Source organism: Bubalus kerabau, chromosome 3 (assembly GCF_029407905.1).
Source record: "Bubalus kerabau isolate K-KA32 ecotype Philippines breed swamp buffalo chromosome 3, PCC_UOA_SB_1v2, whole genome shotgun sequence".
NCBI lineage: Eukaryota > Metazoa > Chordata > Mammalia > Artiodactyla > Bovidae > Bubalus > Bubalus kerabau.
Window position 1 is genome coordinate 14559989 of NC_073626.1, and position 20157 is coordinate 14580145.

The window sequence follows — 20157 nt, forward strand, 5'->3', positions numbered from 1 at the left end:
TGGTGGATATACGTGTCTGGGGCCCACTGAGTGCCATGACCATGAGGGCTGAGATGTCCGACTTTGAGTTCCTCGTAGCACAGAGCCTGGTACTCAACAAAAACTCCCTGCGTTAAACTGAATGGGACCGGGAACAAACTTTCCCACACAGCAAATTTTGGAAAAGCTCTTACGTCTCTCTGTGGTCAAGTGTGACATAAATTCTGCATTGGACTGCACTTGTCTCTGAACACTGTGACCTTTAAAAAATCATTTGGACCAGGAGCAGGGAAGAAAGAGGAATAGGGGATCACTGCTCTGTTGAAAGGATAGAGTTTCTGTTTCAGGTGATAGAGAAAGTTCTGGAAATGGATGGTGGTTATGGTTGCATTGTTGTGAGCGAACTTAATGCCATTAAGTTGTACACTATAGGTGGATAAAATGGCAAATTCTACATTATGTATATTTTACCACAATAAAAAAATGATAAATGAATAAATCAGTAGTTATAAACTTGAACTGGGTGCTAAAAACTTAAGAGTATGAAATGAGAGAACTCAGTTAAGTGCCTCACCCTTATGGAATATGGTCTACTAGGAACCAAGTTTAATAATCTACTTGATTTCATAAACCAAGTCACTGTTCCTGACATCAGGCCCCCAGGTCACTTGCAGCTAAGGTGTTAAACTTCCCCTCCTGAAAGTCTTCCAAATGCAAAATAGATATTCCCTATGGTTACCATGCCTTATCAAAATACTTTACCATTCTTGGTATGTAAATAGAAGGTTTATTGCTCACCTTAGCAAAGGTTTAAACTTTTCTGGTGTAAAACTCTTTAAAAGGAAAAGATATAAAAGCTTAATATTGACTAAAGTTACCTCACAGGGGAAAAAGAAAAGTATGATAACGCCCAATTAAGTTGAACTTTCTACCTTAAAAAAGAAAAATCACTTGAAATCAGCTTCTTTCTAAAGCATAAAGCTTAACCAACCATTTCTTTAAAAGGTCAACCTAAATAAGCACATGTATGGGTAAAATTCAACGTGTATCCTGTATTACAGACAACCCACAAAAATTACAAGAAAGCCAGGTCATTCTGGAATTTTTCCCTAACTTTCCATTACCCTAAATAGCCAAGTTTGATGGGTAGATGCAGCAGCTTCCAAGGTCTGACATCTGCTAATAACACTGGGTTTAAACAATAGCCAGGACTTTTCTCCTTATCACAGATAATTGAGAGGAGGGTTACCCTGGAAAGTACAGAGTCCCCCTGGCTCAACTGCCTTCCATTACACACCAGTCTTTTTTTGTTTGTTTGTTTAAGTGATCCAAATGTTGCTCTGGCCAAGCCCTCCAAGAAGTAGCATTTTTTCCTCATGCATTCAGTGCCCTCCAGCAAACTCACCTAACGTCCAGGCAAAGTAATACTTGGGCTTGGAGGCTTGCATGACAATGTATAAGTAGCAGAGTCGGGTCAGAAAGTTTGCTTCATGAACAAACCAGTCGTCAACCAGGGAGGTGACAGGGAAGGTCTTCGTCAGCGTCAGAAACAAAAGGAGAGATACCAAGGTCATGCACAGTTTGTGCATCACGGCTCCCTGGAAATGGGGGAGAAGAATGAAATAACTATTCAGAAGACACTGGTGCGTGGAAAACAATTTCAGCAAAGGGATGCTAAGAATAAAGCTGCCCCATGGCTGTGGTAATAGTCTCTAGAAGGAGAGGCAAAGGGCATTTTCCTCAGGGCACAGTTTCAGATGATGGGCATACATGCTGTATTTAGACGCAGGATTCACCTCTGACACCCAGGAAGGGATGGATCTAAAAAAAAAGAAAACTCTTACCAGCACATTCTACCATCAAAGGTCAGGTGGTTACCTAAGCGAGAGACCACTTGCTCAGTTGGGTCCGATTCTTTGCGAGCCCATGGACTGTATAGCCCACCAGGCTCCTCTGTCCATGGGGTTCCCCAGGCAAGAATACTGGAGTAGGTTGCCATTTCCTTCTCCAGGGGATCTTTCCGACCCAGGGATTGAACCCGGGTCTCCTGTGTTGCACGCAGATTCTTTACCATCTGAGCCATTAGGGTAGCCCCCAAACATATGCAAAATCAGTAACATTACAGGGTGGCAATCTTGCATCAGAAAGAAAGAGCCACTGGCCACCTGGTTGGTCCTGCAGCCAGCAGAGCCAAAGAAATGAGTCTGAGTCACCAGAAAGGAGCACAGAGGCTTAATAAGGAAGGATTCTGGGCACGTGATTACATGTCTGAGCCAGGATGTGGGCAGGTAGCTTTACAAACCCTTTCCAGATGGTCTCCATGCAGTCTGCTCTGGGGTTGAGATGTACTGAGGTTTTCAGTTCCCCTGGATGGAGTCATTTTGCCCAGATCCCCTGACATCCAGGAGATGTTAGCTAACACCCAAAGAATTATAGTCCCCAACTTTATAAAAGAGACTAGTTTTATTTGTAATAGCACCCGCCACAGGGTGGCTTGGGGTTTCAGCGCAGGAATGTTTACAAGGGGCTGAGAGCAGAGCCGGATTCCCGGCACATCACAGTAGAGCACAGCATGCTTTTCTAACTCTTCACCACTGGTGCGCGCCAGCCCCTCACATCCACGTGTCTCTGGCCAAAATGCAACTTCAGAGCTTCATGCTCTCTGTGCACAAAAATGCAAGAGTCTCCTTGGAGGGTGACGTGAAGACTCTCTGATACCATTATTTTCCAAATAATGTGACACAGAACTCCTGTGACAGACGCTGCGTGTAAGCACCCGCGGTTACTCCGATGACGCCCAGCCACTGACCTCCCTCCTAGATTCTGTCCACAAAGGTCTCTGATTCACCATCAACTGCAGAGGACCTGACTGTGTCAAACTCTCAGAAAACATATGCTTAATCAATCATTTAAATTTTCAAATACTTAATGTTGCCTGACAGTGGCATTTAAAAATATTTAAATTATCCTCAATTTCTCCCTTTCCAATGTTTCTCTTCCTTCCGTTGATTACAAATTTTTCTTAATATAGGATATCTGATCTGGATACGTTCAGCAGATTTGCAAAGTTCAATGAGTTATCCTCATGTTGATTAATTTGAGATTAATACACTTCAAATTAAAACATTATTTCAAAAAAACACCTTCAACTCTCTGCAAGTCAGTAAGATGAAACTTACTGACTATAAGGCATGCCAGTATAAAGCTGGTTTCCCTTGCCATGGTAAGGCTCTGCAATAAAAAGCACATTTATTCTGGTTCCCACTCTTTCCCTCTTCACCATTTATGACATAGTATCCTTTGGCTGTCTATGAATTTCTATTCATAAAGACACATTTGAAGGTGTTAACTAGCACAATTGTAGGTACATCATAGGCAGTAAATACTGGCTGGCTGGCAAGTAGATTAATTGCTGTACTATTTCTAGCCAATGAGCTTCTGTGTGAAATAAACTCCTGTTGTGCCAACATGGAGAACTCCTGCAAATAAATACCAATGTTGATATTTTAAACAGGGGGGAAAAGTTATGGGCCAAGCTTTCTGGTAAACTGTTTGGCTTTTTAATTAGAACAATTAAAAGTGACAGTCAGCCCTGGCAGCAAAGCTCTACTTCCTAGACCTCTGGATAAATACTTGGCACTGAAGAACAACTTACAGTAGGAGAAGGTTCCGGCAGACTGTGGAAGCCTTTTTCCTTCCAGTTCACTTCCAGCAACTTCATGTGTGTGTGTCTCCCCTCAATGAAGGCTATATAATCCTTGAAATTGTTACAAGGGCCTGCTATGACGCTCATGAAGTTGAGAAGGTAGCTCACATATTCCAAGAAGGAGGGTTTTGCTCTGCGAAAATAAAGTGAAAAGTTGAAGAGTCTTCAGTCTTTGATTTTTCTGTCATATCTGCAAATACGCCCGTTGTAAAGACAGGTGCTGTCTCTCGCTTGTTAAATGCTACATGCTCTTTCTTTGTTCTGTTTCTTTAAAAACCCACCTAAGAGAGACATGCAGTTGAAAGGAAGTGAAGGAGGTGAGTGGCTCAGAGACGGCACGGCACTCTATGGCGCCCTCTGCTGGCCAACCGCAGCTCTACACGCGGAGGGCCAGATCCGCGGGACAAAGGCAGCCTTGAGGCTGGGGAACAAACATTCTTTCTGGGCAACCTCAGCTGTCTGTCCACTGGAGAAAATGAAGGTAATAAACATCAGGCAGGGTGGGAACCCGGCCTAATGTGACTTGGTCGAGATGGTGTGAGATGGGAAAACTCCCTCCCAGCTGCCAAAATAAATACAAAACAAATGATGGGTGGAACTGGTTTCCACTTGAAGAGGCCACACAAAACTACTGCTGTGGCAGTCTCCTGTCTGCTTTGGCCTCCGGGCATGACGTCCCGGCCAACAGACATGGGCAGTGGCAGGAAAACACTCTGCAGAGACCAGCTGTGTCTAGTGTGTTAATGGCAGGCTCAGGACCCCTTGGTGGTCCAGCGGTTAAGACTCCGCACTTCCAATGCAGGGGGTGCGCGTCTGATCCCTGGTCCGGGAACTAGCATCCCATATGTCTCGCAACCAAGAATAAATGAAGTGCTGTGATATTGTCTGAGTAGAGTTTCATTAAAAATCGTAACGTTGGAGAGCAAAAATAAGTACCAAAGGGCATGCTCTTCTAATGACAGAGTTGTGGGGAAAGGATTCCTCACAGGGTTAGCCCTCTAGCGTTTACACCGCTATGATGCTCAGCAAAGAAGTTGGCTCATGAGACTCTTGCGGTGGTTCTGTCTCCATCACTTCCAAGTCCTGATTCCTTAATGAAGGAATGAAGCTGGGACCCTCTCTCATATATCCCGGTTATCTCCTGCTACTCCCTGGTATTCTGGTATTCATTGGAGGGACTGATGCTGAAGCTGAAACTCCAAAACTTTGGCCACCTGATGCAAAGAACTGACTCATTGGGAAAGACTGAAGGCAGGAGAAGGAGATGACCGAGGATGAGATGGTTGGATGGCATCACCAACTTGATGGACGTGAGTTTGAGCAAGCTCTGGGAGTTGGTGATGGACAGGGAAGCCTGGTGTGCTGCAGTCCATGGGGTCACAGAGTCAGACACAACTGAGCGACTAAACTGAACTCTCTGGTAGGAACTCTGCTGTGGCTGTACCACCATCCCCCACATGCCATTTTACTGCCTTATCAGTGCTATTCTCCTCTTTACACGGCCTCCCTTCCTCTCTGATGCCCACCCCTCTCTACCTCACATAACACTGGCCAAAATCCACCTTCAAACTTTAGCTTCCTCCTTCCTCCTCTTGCCCAGCCCATATTTCTCTCTCCAACCCTGTATCTTATCTTTTTTCATGCCAGCATAATCATACTGGTGGGCACAGATAAGTGACTATTTCTTGAGGATGCCCCCCAACTCCAGATACATGCCCAATAAAAATAATTCTGGAATAAACAGAACAACCGCAGTGAAGGAGAATCCTGGGAAACTAATAAAATTACAGAGCCACTGACCCTTTAATCGAGGGAAACTATCCCACAATTACACCCAAATCCATTTAAAATGACCTATGAACAAGGTTATCGTAGCTTACCATTTATAAAAACCAAAGACAACCCAGTCTACTGATTGTCCATCAACAGTAGCTTCATTCCATAAACAATATTACATCCATATAAACAAGGAAGAGCTCTGAATACTGATGCCCAAAGGGCTCAAGAATATATCGTCAAACTTACTTTACAGCAAGTCGATGTTGCTCGCTGGAAAGATCTTCAGCCCTTCGACCTAGTCCTATGAAAAGAAACATTTAGAAATAAGAGGTTTCGAGTGAAGTAGATCACTACATCCTAAAATAGGCTGATAAAAACTCCTTTGAAAGAAATGATTCATTTTTATTTCATCAGTCATAAAGAGTCTCTGTTTTCCTTTTTTTTTTTTAAGTGCTCTGGATCAAAGAGCTGCCAATAAGTACATGAGTGAGGAGGAAAGTCTTTATAGGTTCTTAGGAAGAGGGGAGGATTCGGAGGTTACCCTTATTTAATTCACCAGTATGAACAGGGATCTACACTGCACATATTCCTTACCACGCTGTATATGTTTTCACCACTACATGAGACACACAAGCCTGCCTTTGCGGCCTGCACTTGCCTAGCTGCCACCCAGATTATGCTGGGTACACACACCTGGTACACGCTGAGAATGGAATGGAATGGGAAAGGAATAGGGGACTTTCCTCTTCCAAAGGAAAAAAAAAAAAGAAAAAAAAACAGGAAATGTAACCCTGAATGCAGGGAAAACACCAAAGAATTATCAGGAGGTTTTTCTTCTTTTAAAACGCACCCATGCCAGAACTCCCAACCAAATCTCACTTGTGCCTCCTAGAAAATGCGTACATTAACTTACAGTCAAGGAAACCAAACTGTCATCTTAAAAGCAAAAGAATTCAACTTTAAAACTGTATATTTAGCTAAGACAGATTATGGTCAACAACCACCAACACAACTCAAAAACATGCCTAAGAGAAGGCAGAGTGTTTCTGGAATTTACTTGTTCCTCCTACACACAAGAAAGAAAAAAAGGCAAATAAACATTTTGCAGCATGTAAGGGATATTCTAAAAACAAAAAACAGGGTAAACTGAGAACGCTTTAAAAAGTAAATTTAGGCAAAAAGCCTATGTATTAAAAACAAAAACAAGAAGCAATGTTGATTAAACAAAATTACACTCACTTTTTTCTAAGATCTCATCAAATAGTCCAGCTCTGGCAATCTCAGGAGGGCTTCCCTGATAGTTCAGTTGATAAAGAATCCGCCTGCAATGCAGGAGACCCGGGTTTGATTCCTGGGTCGGGAGATCTGCTGGAGAAGGCATAGGCTACCCACTCCAGCAATCTCAGAAATTAAATTGATTTTAGCTTATTGACTTATGGTGCTAGTATGAGTCTTTAACCACGATCAAATGGTTTTCAGGTACAAAAATATTGACCAACTCACTCCATTTTGTCCAGGACTTTGCCATTTAGGGCACTAAATATCTCCTGTCCTGGGAAACCTTTGGATTCTGAGCAAACTCAGATAGCTGGTCAGTGTAGAAAGACTCCATCCTCATAATAAAAGTACTCAGTTCTCTAGAGAATGACTAATCACCAAGTATGAACTGGGAATAAACAGGGTCAAAATGAAATCAAACCAGTTCTCAAGCTTTAAGTAAAAACAAGAAGACTCGCTAGTGGGGACTAAATCTTCCCAATCTGTCAACATATAAAGTTTCAACAATCGGAAACCATTTGTTAGAGCCCTAAAACCCAAAGAAGACATCCTTACTAATCGCACCTGCTTCTCTTAAGCCCATATTGAAACCTTCCTCTTGCGTGGAAATGCCACCCTCCTTTCCTGGAACCGGTAGTAACGCTGGAAATAATCACACGTTCTGGCCATTATCAGGAAGGGCCCAAGTGAAGAAAATGTTCAGTTTTTAGACAACCAGAGGATTCTTCCTCTTGCCAGCTTTTTATAGGTTCAAGCCAATCTCATTATATAATTTTCCAGGCCAAAAATAAAGGTAACTTAACTAGCCAATGCTGTTTCATCTTTTATTACCTTCTGAGCTTCTCAGAGATGAGCCCAGAGGAAAAAGGATGCCATTTCTTCTTAACAGATTTGGAAATCAAGGGCAGAGAGTACCACAAAATTAAACTGAAATTTAAAACATCATACAGCTAAACCAAAAACCCACTGTTCTTGATGCAAATATTTCAGCAAAGGCTACAGATTCAGCAATGGAATGGTAGGTCACGGCTGGGAAAGTAAAAAGCTATGATTAATCTGAGTTGCAAAAAAAAAAAATTTTTTTTTTACAAGATATAACAAGATCTGCCAGCCCTTGTCTAAACTTTAGGCTGTGTATACAGTGGAAAAGAAGAACTCTGAAGGTCAGGCTCACTCTTAGACCCAAAAGGAGGGCTGCTGTTCTCACCGTCATGAACTTGGAATGCCAAGGTTGTGATCTTCTGAGTAACAATCATCAGAGGCCTGAAAGGAAGATAGAAAATAATGAAGACTGGCCACATCGCCACGGGAGAAAATGTTTATTCCATCTCTGGCCCTGGTAGTTTCTCATCTTGACAGTTATTAAGTAAAATACAAAAACCATGGAATTCAAAACAATTTTCCCCTTCCAAATCACCTTGAATAAGTAGAACAAGTGAACAGCAAGATCACCCGGAAAAGTCTCTCTTGCCTTTTTACTCGAAGCTAAGTTCCAGAAGCAACATTGCCAGCATCTGCTGGAGCCTGTCTGAAACGCTGAAGCTTATGGTCCATCCCCGACCATAAAATGAGAACCTGAATTTTAACAAGAAATCCATGGAATTCAAATGCGCATTTAAGCGTAAGTAGCACTAGTCTGGGAAACACCCAATCCAGTGCCCTGGTTCCACCTGGATGGGTATATATTTTGGCTTCTTCATCCTAATATGGTCTAACATGGTTTGTTCTATTTAAAAGCAATTCTTCTGTGCACACGTAGTAAAGAAAAAGAAACACATTTGTAAAATGTAGCTTCCTATAAATAAAGCATTTTGTGACCTAAAATAGCAACAATCTTAATTTGAGGAGAAAAAAAAGCTTAAGAAGTGACACCCATGTCAACAAGGGTGCCAAGATAGTTCAATGGAGGCAAGAATAGTCTTTTCAGCAAATAGTGATGGGACAACTAGACAGCCACATAAAAAGCATACTGAAGTAACTAAAAATGGTTCAAAGGCCTAAATGTAAGAGCTAAAACTACAAAACTCTTACAAGAAAACACCGGCATAAATCTTCATGACCTTCAACGTGGCAACAGCCTCTTAGATATAACACCAAAAGCGCAAGCAACCAAAGGAAAAGAAAACAGATTAAATGGATGTCATTAAAACTTAAATTTTTTGTGCTTCAAAGGGCACACACCATCAAGAAAAAGTGAAAAGACATTTCACAGAATGTACAAACGTGAAAATCATACATCTGCTACGGAACCTGTACTAGACTACACAAAGGACTCTTCCGAATTAAAAAGACAAAAATAAGCAGTTTAGATGGCCTGAATGGACAGTTTAGATGGCCTGAATTTAGAAGGCTCTGAATGGACATTGATCTTAAAGAAGAGATACACAAGTGGTAAATAAGCACATGAAAAGATGTTCCGCTGTCATCAGTCATCAGAGAAACGCAAATCAAAACCATGAGACACCACTTGGCAAGCACCAGGATGACCAGAATCAAAAAGACAGGTTGTTTTGGCCACAAGGCGGAGAACTGGAACGCTCATACATTGCTGGTGGGAATATTAAATGGTGCAGCTGCTTGAAAAGCAGTCTGCCAGTTTCTCAAAAGGTTAGACATAGAGTGACCATATGACCAAGCAATTCCACTCCTAGGTATGTACCCATGATGTGTCCATACATAAACTTGTACATTCAGGTTCAAAGCAACATTATCCGTAACAGCCCCAAAGGAACAACCCAAATAACCCAAATGTTACATAAATACATTTTATTTATCCATCCATCAGTTGATGGGTATTTGGATTATTCCTTTCAGGCTGTTATGAAGTGTTGCTCTGAACATATATGTACAAGTCTATGTGTAGACATATTTTTCTTTCTCATCAACTGATGGGCAAATAAAACATGATATGTTTGTCCATCCAGGGCCTCCCCAGGAGGCTCAGCAGTCAAGAATCTGCCTGCAATTCAGGAGATGTGGGTTTGATCCCTGGGCCGGGAAAATCCACTGGAGGAGGAAATAGCAACCCACTCCAGTATTCTTGCCTGTAAAATTCCCTGGACAGAGGAGCCTGGCGGGCTACAGTCCATGGGGTCACAAAGAGTCGGACATGGCTGAGCACAGCGCGCGCGCGCACACACACACACACACACACACACACACACACACGTGTCCATCCAACAGAATATTCAATAATTCAATAAAAAACAATGAAGCACTGCTAATGCTACAGTATGGATAGACCTTGAAAACATTATGCTAAGTCAAAGAAGCCAGACCCAATGGCCACATATTGTATGATTCCATTTATATAAAGTGCCTGCCGCTGCTGCTGCTGCTGCTGCTGCTAAGTCGCTTCAGTCGTGTCCGACTCTGTGCGACCCCATAGACAGCAGCCCACCAGGCTCCGCCGTCCCTGGGATTCTCCAGGCAAGAACACTGGAGTGGGTTGCCATTTCCTTCTCCAATGCATGCAAGTGAAAAGTGAAAGTGAAGTCGCTCAGTCGTGTCCGACTCTTCGAGACCCCACGGACTGCAGCCTACCAGGTTCCTCTGCCCATGAGATTTTCCAGGCAAGAGTACTGGAGTGGGGTGCCATTGCCTTCTCCATATAAAGTGCCTAGAAGAGGCAAATCCATAGAGAAATGAAATAGATTGCTGGTTGCCTAAGACTGGGGTAAAGGGAGGAAATGAGGAGTGATAGTTAATGCATACAAGTTTCTTTGGGTAGGAGGGTGATGAAAACGTAAAATTAACCACTGTAAATAGTTAGACTCTGTAAATTTACTCTGTGTATATGCTAAAACCTGCTGAATTGTGTCCTTTAAATGGGTGAATTTTATGGTACGTGAATTATATCTCAATAAAGCTGCAGTTTGGGTTTTGCAATCATCTGGTCTAGCTCAGTACCTTTAATAGCTCTATTCTTGCCCCATAAGACAAGATAAAATCTCACCGCCCAACTACCATACCTTCCTCAAAAGTACCTCTACCATACCTTCCTTCCAAGTTTAGCCTGGTTTTCTGATCTCCATCCTCATGGCTTCTTCCTGAATTTGCCATCTCTAACCCATATGTTCTGAGGGCTCATTTACGTACAAAGCTGAGGTTTGGTCAATGTCTATGACTGCATCCTTGAGATAACCTTAGGGTGCAGCACAGCCTCTGGGCCCTGAGCTCTGGCCACGCCAGGTGTGGAAGGATGGGATGGACACAAAGCATCCTTAGGCCAAAGCTGATATGTCCACTGTACTCAGCCTCCTCTCTCTGAGGTCATTTTCTTCTTTAATTCCTCTCGTTCCCATTTCCATTTTCCATCTCTTTAAAAGCATAAACATGTAATATTTTAAACTACCAGTATAAGCTAGAAAGATACACTATTTTAAAGAGCATGTCAACAAAGGCCCTTTGAAATCTTAACACCTACATCCAACTTTATATCTCATTTGCAAAAGCCCCACTGCCAAGATTTGAAACAAGAGTCCTCACACTGTTAAAGGTGAAGAGCAGGGGAAGGGAGGGGCGGCTTGCTCTCCGGGACTGGGGCAAAATGGGAGTGGTGGACAGGGGGTCCCCAGGGTGGTCACTCTAGGGCAGCAAGACAGCTCACAGCTGACACTGATTTTGATTACACTCTTATATAGTGAAAAAAAAAAAAAAAAAAACCAAACTGCTTCCAGAACACGGAGGTTTGGGTCCTAAAAATAAGATACATCAAAACTTTCTGTAAGAGCAATTTGGCCTTATAGACCAATATAACCCCACAGCTCATCTTCTTGATATTCTACCAGACTTCTAACCCAGAATGTATAACAGATGCAGAGAGCTATTTATCTTGAAAGCGACTCACTCTAAGCATCACATTCCAAGTGGTTGCCAAATATGACCTTTTTTTCCCCAAAGCCTTTTTGTCCTGTAAGACTAAGTCTGAGGAATCAGTAATAGGACCTAAGCTCCCAGCCTTCTTTACACAAAGCCCAGCACAAATTTTTTTTGTATTCTGAGACACACATTCTGATGACCATGCACTTTGCAAACTTAGTTTCTATATTTCATTTAATTTATAACTTCATTTTTAAAGGGTTTATAACATTGATATATCCATAAAGAAAATGTGTCACAGAATTAGCTTGCTCTTCTCTCTACAGAAGACAGATGGATGGATAAAGAACATATGAATGATAAAGAATGAAATGATGCCATTTACAGCAACATGGATGGACATGGACATGATCATACTAAGTGAAGTAAGTCAGAGAAACACAAATATCATATCACTTATATGTAGAATCTTAAAAACTTGATACAAATGAACTTATTTACACAACAGAAACAGACTCACAGCCTTAGAGAATGAATATGGTTACCAGTGGGGAAAATGAGGTGTCGGGGGAGGATAGATTGGGAAGGACATGTACACAATGCTATAATTAAAATAGATAAGCAACAAGGACCTGCTGTATAGCACAGGGAACTCTATTTTGTAATAACCTAAATGGGAAAATAATTTGAAAAAAGGATACATATTTATAATTGAATCACTTTGCTATACACCTGAAACTAACATTGCTCATCAAACATATTCTAACATAAAATTAAAAAAAATTTTTTAAGAAATGTAACATTTGTTTTCCTTTACCGGGGTTAGATTTAATGTATTCCACAATTAGGCACGCGTTCAGCAAAGCATTTAGTATCTATTCACGGAAACAATGGGCATGAAAAGCAGCTCTCTGAGCAAAGCATTTAGTATCTATTCACGGAAACAATGGGCATGAGAAAGCAGCTCTCTGATTGGCTGCTGGGGATGCGTAATTGATGGGCTCCAGCTACATCCTCTGGTTCCAACGCCTTGTTGGTGCTGAGCCCACACCTCCTGAGGCTGTGTCCAGTCAATGACTGAGCACAGCTGGGTACCAAGCAGGGCCCTCCAGGCCAGGTATGGTGCTCCTCAGCTGGGGATCCGAGCTCGAGGACTTATCACTGAACTCGCTGAAATATTACGAGAACTGCACTGCAGCCCAAGACCTCAGTCCCCTCCTTTCCTGTCCATCTCAGGGGTCAGACATGCATGTCCATCTGATGGCTCCCCCAGATGGAAGAACCTCCCTGTTTAGTTACCTCCATGTTTTCCCTCACAGGTATTTCACCCAACAAATCTCATACTTCTGTTCCCACCTTGGCATCCACTTCTCACAGAACCCAGACTAATAAAATGCATAATAGTAAATATCTGGATCAATGTAAATGAATAACAGTTATTGCACATGAAATCTGTACCTTTAGGTCTATGTAAGAATCATATTGTTATCATTCTTGATGAAAAAAAATCTCCCTTCTAGGGGAGCAAAACAAAGAAGCTATGGGTCAAATATTGTTACTCATCACCCAGACTATACTTTCAATAATACAGTGTTTCTGTTTGAAGTATCTGAAGAAAGTTATAGCAACTTAAATAAGAAACAACTCACATGTGGGATCATGGGCTTATAAAACACACACTGGCAACCTGTAGGAAAGGAAATGGGGTTAGACTCCTCCTCCATTCTTACTTTCCTGTGGGTGTCAGGAACGGTGCCATACGCTCCTGCTCAGAGGATGTCCATTCTGAACACTTTTTCATTCATCGATTTATTTAAGCCAATGGGTAGGTCAGATGCCAAACTCAGAAGGCACAGCTTACTGAGACGTCAGAGTTACTGACTTAGGATAAAACTCAAATAGTACCATCCATGCTGCATTTCAATCAAAAAGTAATATAACTAAGACACAGACCCCACCTATTTGCACATACTGGGCTGATCAGTCCAGTGATTGGGATTATAATAAACCGAGAGAGGAAAACATCTCCCATGGAACAATAGGGCAAATGAGCTCTCCTACCCCAGGGGGTGTGAGTGAGTGGTATTTCTAGAATGCCCAACAAGATAACCAGGAACACAAATGGCTATTGTTCCACGGGTGTAGGCTACAGTTCACCGTGATAAGCATGCATAGTGTGCATTCAACTGTATTATATTTAAATGACATTTAGAACTTATTATATAAAATTTAAAAAAAACAATAATTGAAATCACCAATAAAGACCACTCCCCAATCCTAGACAGAATCGCTGTCTTAGCAGTTATTTCCCTCCACTCTTTTTTCCCCCACACATGTCCACATTCATGAAAATGGAATCTCAATACATGTATTTTTGTGTGTGTGGTTTTGATTTTCCATTATATTGTAAGCATTTCCAGTGTTATTAGATATTCTTTGAAGACATCATTTTAATGGATGCATATCAGTACCAGAATTTATTTTTTAATTTTTTTGGCCACACCATGTGGCTTGTGGGATCTTAGTTCCCCAACCAGGGACTGAATCTATGACCTTAGCAGTGAGTTCATGGGGTCTGAACCACTGGACAACCAAGGAATTCCCGTTTAGTATCATAATTTAACCATTCACCTCTTTTGGACCTTTAGGATGTTTCCAATTTTGCACTATGATTGACAAGTTGCACTGTTCATAAGTTGAATACACATATGAATAAATTTTATTTCCTTCAGGTAATTCAGTTCCTAGGAATTTATAATATGATATAAACTTTTAAAAATTTCTTGCTTAAAATTTGTGGCTAAGTTGCCTTCCAGAACAGTTGTACCAATTTATACTCCTACTAGCAGCGTATAAAAGTTCTCATTTCATGATGTTTTCAAGAAAACATGAGCAACTCAAATTGCCATCCTGATGACAGAGCAATTATCTGCCTGAATCTGGCCCTGTCTGCAAAAGGATTAAGGTTCCTTCTTGCTGTTTCCCTCAGAAGAAAACTCGATTTGCACCCTTCTGTGAGCAAAAAAACAATCAGTTCACTATCACAGACTTAAAAGGAATCAAGTATCAGCTTTATTACAAGCAATTGTTGAGCTTCCCCAGGGAGAACAGTTCAATCTTCCCGTATTTTTAATAACCTGAATTCACAGAGAAAACATGGAGGGCACTGGCCCCTGTGTGTGCCCATACAAATGACATCAGCATCACTAATAAAAGTGAATCTTGTGTGTCACGCTCGCCATTCACACCAGCTTTGATTACTTTCAGAATGATAAAATTTCAAGCCCCAGAATAATCTGAAGTACAAGTTTATGTGCTCCCCCAAATTAGAAACACATATACATCATTGTTGGAGAAGGGAATGGCAATCCACTCCAGTATTCTTGCCTGGAGAATTCCATGGACAGAGGAGCCTGGCGGGCTACAGTCCGTGGGGTTGCAAAGAGTTGGACACAACGGAGCAACTAACACACACACCTCATTGTAACAACACGAACATAATCCAATCTTGGTCAACTCCGGTCTGCGCTCTTGCTCTAAACAACAGTGTTAGGCACATAGGTTTGCACGCATGCTCAGAAGAGAACAGCTATCACATCAGGCTGCTGCCTTAAAACACCAAGTGTAACTTCAAATCACTGCTTGACTCCTCAACAAAATCCTAAATAAGATTCTTAGACCAACATAAACAGTAGTGTTAAATTCCATTCTGAAAGAGAACTGCTAGTTAGTTGCTTGCATGTTCATCATGAGAACTGTTTCCTATTGGGGTTTCCCTGGTAGCTCAGACAGTTAAGAATCTGATGCACATTTGATCTCTGGGTTGGAAAGATCCCCTGGAGAAGGGAATGGCAGCCCACTCCGATATTCTTGCCTGGAAAATTCCATGGACAGAGGAGCCTGGTGGGCTACAGTCCATGAAGTCACAAAGAGTTGGACATGACTGAGCAGCTAACACAATGAGAACAGTCAGTCAGAATCTCTCCTATTGACCATTTGTGATGTAAAACACTGTGTCAATTTCCGGTTAGTTTGTACCTCTCCATTTACATTTCTGACATTACCCAAGAAGATGGATCTATATCAGTGAGGCACTGTGCATTTAGGGTGACAGGGAAAAAATAATGCTTCTGCCTAAGAATGCCCTATAATTAAAAAAAAAAAAAAGACACATATCTTCCAAGAACTGAATAAAGTATGGTCGCTTGCCAATTAGGGCTCTAAATCACCTTCAAGTACAGGAGCAGACACATTTTCGTTGTTTCCTTTCCCTAACAGAAGTGTCCTTTCTCATTCAAACAGTCTGCACTTTAATATGTAAAGAAGAGATCTCTTAACACAAGCAGACCCAAAAAATGCCAGAGGATAAACACCACATAAGGAAACATAGCACAATTTCGCCTACGCCGCTGCCAGTGGAGTGGACAGCAACTTCCATCCTCCCGTGCTGTCAAACCCCAAATCCACCCCGTTTCAAAAACGCATGACTGTCTTCCCATAATTTGCCCTCTATCCTTCTCTTTTGGTAACTTTCTGCAATTGCAATTATACTAAAAATGACGTAACAACAGTTCGAGAGTTTTACGGACAAAACCACTGGAGGAGATGTCATGAGGGCAGGGAGGAATGTGGAGAGGGAGACATTGTGTCCTGTGTGACCAAGAGCTGGGGACTGCAGTCAGCAGATATATATATGAAATCAGAACAATGGATACTCATCTCCTAGAGCCACCATAACCTCTCACAGTTTTGGAGGTCAGAAAGGCCACAAGCAAGATGCTGGCAGAGCTGGGTTTTTCTGAAAGCTCTGACGAAGAATGTTCCATGCTTCTCCCTAGCTGCTTGGGGCAGACGGCAAACCCTGGAGTCCCTTGGCTTGTGGCTTCATCACTCTTATCTCTGCCTCCGTCCTCACGTGGCCGCCCCTCCCCCGTGTATCTCTCTCTCTCTTGTGGACATTTTATAAGGACACCCGCCATGTGAATTTAGGGCCCATCCTAATCTAGCATGCCCTCACACTAACTAATTACACCTGCAAAGGTCCTGTTTCTAAATAAGAACATATTCTGAGGCTCCAAGTGGACACGAATTAGGGGAACGCTTGTCAAACCAGTTCATGGTGACGCGCTCACATGCGGCCTCCCTACACAAACCTGAAATGGTAACTGCACATGCATTCTTCCTCAGTCTTTCCTCACCTCGTTCTCCTATAATCGTGCCTGCCATCTACAGGTTCTCAGTCAGGTCTGCTGAATGGTGAACGAAGGTACCTTCCAAGGCAGAACCCAAGCCACTCCTTGGAGTGTGGATCTGATCGATGATGGCTTTGCTCTTACACAATCCCCATCCACTATCTCTGGAGTGGTTTTCTCCAACACAGATTAAGAAGGTAAGGGGAAGCAAAGATGCTTGCAAAGCAATCTTAATGCAAGATTTTCATGTTTATAATCCTGCCTCACACCCTTTTGGCTTTCTCAAATACTAGAGTATTTAACTCATTCATTTAGTGAACGCCTATGACATGCCAGGTGTTCTTCCCTGGTGGCTCAGATGGTAAAGTGTCTGCCTCCAATGCAGGAGACCCGGGTTCAATCCCTGGGTTGAGAAGATCTCCTGGAGAAGGAAATGGCAACACATGCCAGTATTCTTGCCTGGAGAATCCCATGGATGGAGGAACCTGGTAGGCTACACAGTCCATGGGGTCGCAAAGAGTCGGACACGACTGAACGACTTCCCTTTCACTATGACAGACCAGAAGCTCTTCTAAGTATGGGGAATGGGGGACACAGTTCTGGGGTTAAACCAAAAAAACTGAAGTTTGTTGATTAAATTCTAAGGAGAGTTATGACCACCATTTTGAAATTACTTTTAATGCTATAACTTTGCGACTGTGTTGCTAATCTTCGTTGCTCCCACGTTTTCCGTATTTTGCTAGCCATACACATCATTGAAAAAAACAGAAAGAAGTTTGTGAATCTGTTTCAGGAAAACTGAAAAATAGTGGTCCATAATCTGCAAGGAAAGGAATAAAGAAAGGATGGAACTCAAAGAGAAAAAGGCAAAACCCAGAGGACTGAGGGTAAGAGGAACTTATGCCCAGAAAGCCAGTCTGAGACCAAACTAGGGTTGTGGAAGTTTCAAGGCAACAGTTTTTGTGTTCCAGGCAACACTTTGCCTCCTGAAGTCTCGTCACAATGGGAGAGTTTAGTTGCACAACTTGGGAAGTTCATACAAATGAGTGGTAAGTTGTAGCCCTTATTTCATTGATTAATCTCTACCAACTCAGCCCATGAAAGGCAGGTCAACCTGAGGGCAGAACACAGGCTCTCCCTGACCTCAGGCTGCCTGTGTAGATGAGAAGCGAACTTCTAAGGAAGTGACGTGGAAAATACATGACGTGTGAGGAGGAGGATCTCTCCTTTAGTTCCTCAAGATTTGCAAAAAGCTGTTCCTGAAAGAGCATCAACAGAGCACAAATTGTTCACTGATTCACCATCACCTTCACCAGGCGACCCTCTAGGAGAGGGGGTGGCCCCCCGGGTGAAGGCCGCGGTGACAGACAAAATTTTACAAGAAGGAAGGAGACCCTGCTATGTTGCCAGAAGTCTGGGGGAGTTGGGGAGGGGACCTGGGAAGAAGGCCAGAGCAGCCAGGGGGCACTCAATGGGGCTCACGGAGCAGCTGTTGGATTGGCCAAAAAGTTCATCTGGCTTTTCCGTAACAGCACATGGAAAAATCCAAACGAACTTTTTGGCCAACCCAATGTTTATCAGCTCCTATGGAAGAATTTTGTGTTATTAACTAGTAAGAGATAAAACGCCAACTCTGTATTTGGTGTTTTAGAATACGGGTTGGCAGACTTTTCTGTACAGGGCATGATAGGAAATATTTTGGCTTCTGTAAGGTCATATGGTTTCTGTCATAACTACTCAGCGCTACCACCGTACTGCAAAAAAGCAGCCGCAGATAACAAATATATGAGTAAGTGCCTGGGCATGTTCCAATATAACTACAGAATCAAGTGGCAGCCCACACAGAGCCCACGGCATATGGTTGGTGACCCCTGCCTTACGAAATGGCAGAGCTCACCATCCTACGGAGCAATCAAATCACCGCCCTCAACCTCACGTGCGCCATCTCACCAAATGATTTAACCAAGTCACTGATGACTCATACCTGTGTTCTCGATCTTTACAGACCCCAGGGGACTGAGTCAAAGTCAGCCACCCAACCACCCCAACGCAAATGAAGATACTCACCCAGAAAAATCTGTAGTGAGAATTCCGTAGTGGAAGATGTAGATTCGACTGATGTGGCAGATTGTAAGGTAGCCCATTGCTACAAAAAAGGAGTATCTAGAACCAAAAAAAAAAACCACCGAGGATCAGATCATTGTGCATGCAGTCAATCGACTTTCTCTTCTCTCCCTCACCCGCCACATGTGATTAGCCACAAAGTCCTACCTGGTCCACCTCCCTCCCAGCACATCCCTGCTCCTCACTTGCACATGCACGGCTCTCAGCCCTTCATCTTTCCTCATCTGGACCACTGCAGTCGTTCTCAACTGGGGCAGCATGATGGAATCACCTGGGGAGTAACTGGCCCCACCCCCGGATATTCTAATTTCATTGATAAGGGATACATGTGGCAGGTGTCACTACAACGTGCAGCCAGAGCTGGGAACCGCGGACCTGTAAGGTCCTGCACTCAGATCCTCCTCTTCACAAACCATCCTGTTTACACAGTGATCTTCCTAAAATATAAATCATCCTGTTGCCAACCACTCCCTTCCTGAAACACTTTGTTCCCTTGGCTTCCATTCTCCTTGTTTCCTTCCCAGCTCTCTGGTCAGTTCTTCCAAGGCTCTTGCTCAGCCTATCTTCCTCCCTCTACTCCTTAGGCGTCAGCAGTCCCAGTGCTCTGCTCAGAACCCTCCCTGCTGATGCCTGAGGCTTCAATTTCCACCTTCTCCTGTTCACTCCCTGGCCTCCTTCAGAGGATCATCCTAAGGTATAAACCAGCAATGTACACACACACACACACACGCATGCATGCCATTAAGAACATTCATCAACTTACATATAAAGATATGTGATCATCTGATTAACCACTGTCTCCCTTACAAGCCGGAAAGCCCCATGAGAGTAAGGATGGTCATGTGTGTTTCATTCAGTACTAGCTGAGACTGTCGCCAGTGTTGAATGAACACACAATAAATGAATGTTTCTTGACTTAAAAGCCACAGGGTTCAACCCTGGTTCAGGAAGACCCCACCTTCCCTGGGGCAACCAAGCCCACAGCTACTGAAGCCCATATGCCCTAGAGCCTGTACTCCACAACCAGAGACACTGTGGCAATGAGAAGTCCATGCACCCCAACTAGAGAGTAACCCCCACTGTCTGCAATGAGAGAAAGCCTGGACATGGCAACAAAGACCCAGCGCAGCCATAGATAGATAAATAAAGCCCTTTAAAAAAGAGTTTTCCTCCTCCACCCCACGCCTACTCCCTACTGTCTAATCACATCAAAACTCCTGAGTACAGCATTCCAGCTGCTGCACATGCTAAGCTCTACCTTAACAGTTCCTTTTCAGA

The 20157-nt window shown here is 42.9% G+C and overlaps 1 protein-coding gene across 4 annotated transcripts in view; it reads right to left on the reverse strand.

Annotated features, from left to right (window-relative positions):
* The window catches only part of MBOAT1 (membrane bound O-acyltransferase domain containing 1), a 112668-nt gene that overhangs the window by 23499 nt on the left and 69012 nt on the right, over positions 1 to 20157 (reverse strand). For all 4 annotated transcript variants that reach the window (XM_055570746.1, XM_055570749.1, XM_055570747.1 and 1 more), the window contains exons 4-8: positions 18823 to 18918; positions 7950 to 8005; positions 5711 to 5765; positions 3635 to 3818; positions 1385 to 1577 (exon numbers count right to left, since the gene is read on the reverse strand). In XM_055570746.1, coding sequence (XP_055426721.1) covers positions 1385 to 1577; positions 3635 to 3818; positions 5711 to 5765; positions 7950 to 8005; positions 18823 to 18918 — 584 coding nt within the window. The remainder of the gene's footprint in view (positions 1 to 1384; positions 1578 to 3634; positions 3819 to 5710; positions 5766 to 7949; positions 8006 to 18822; positions 18919 to 20157) is intronic.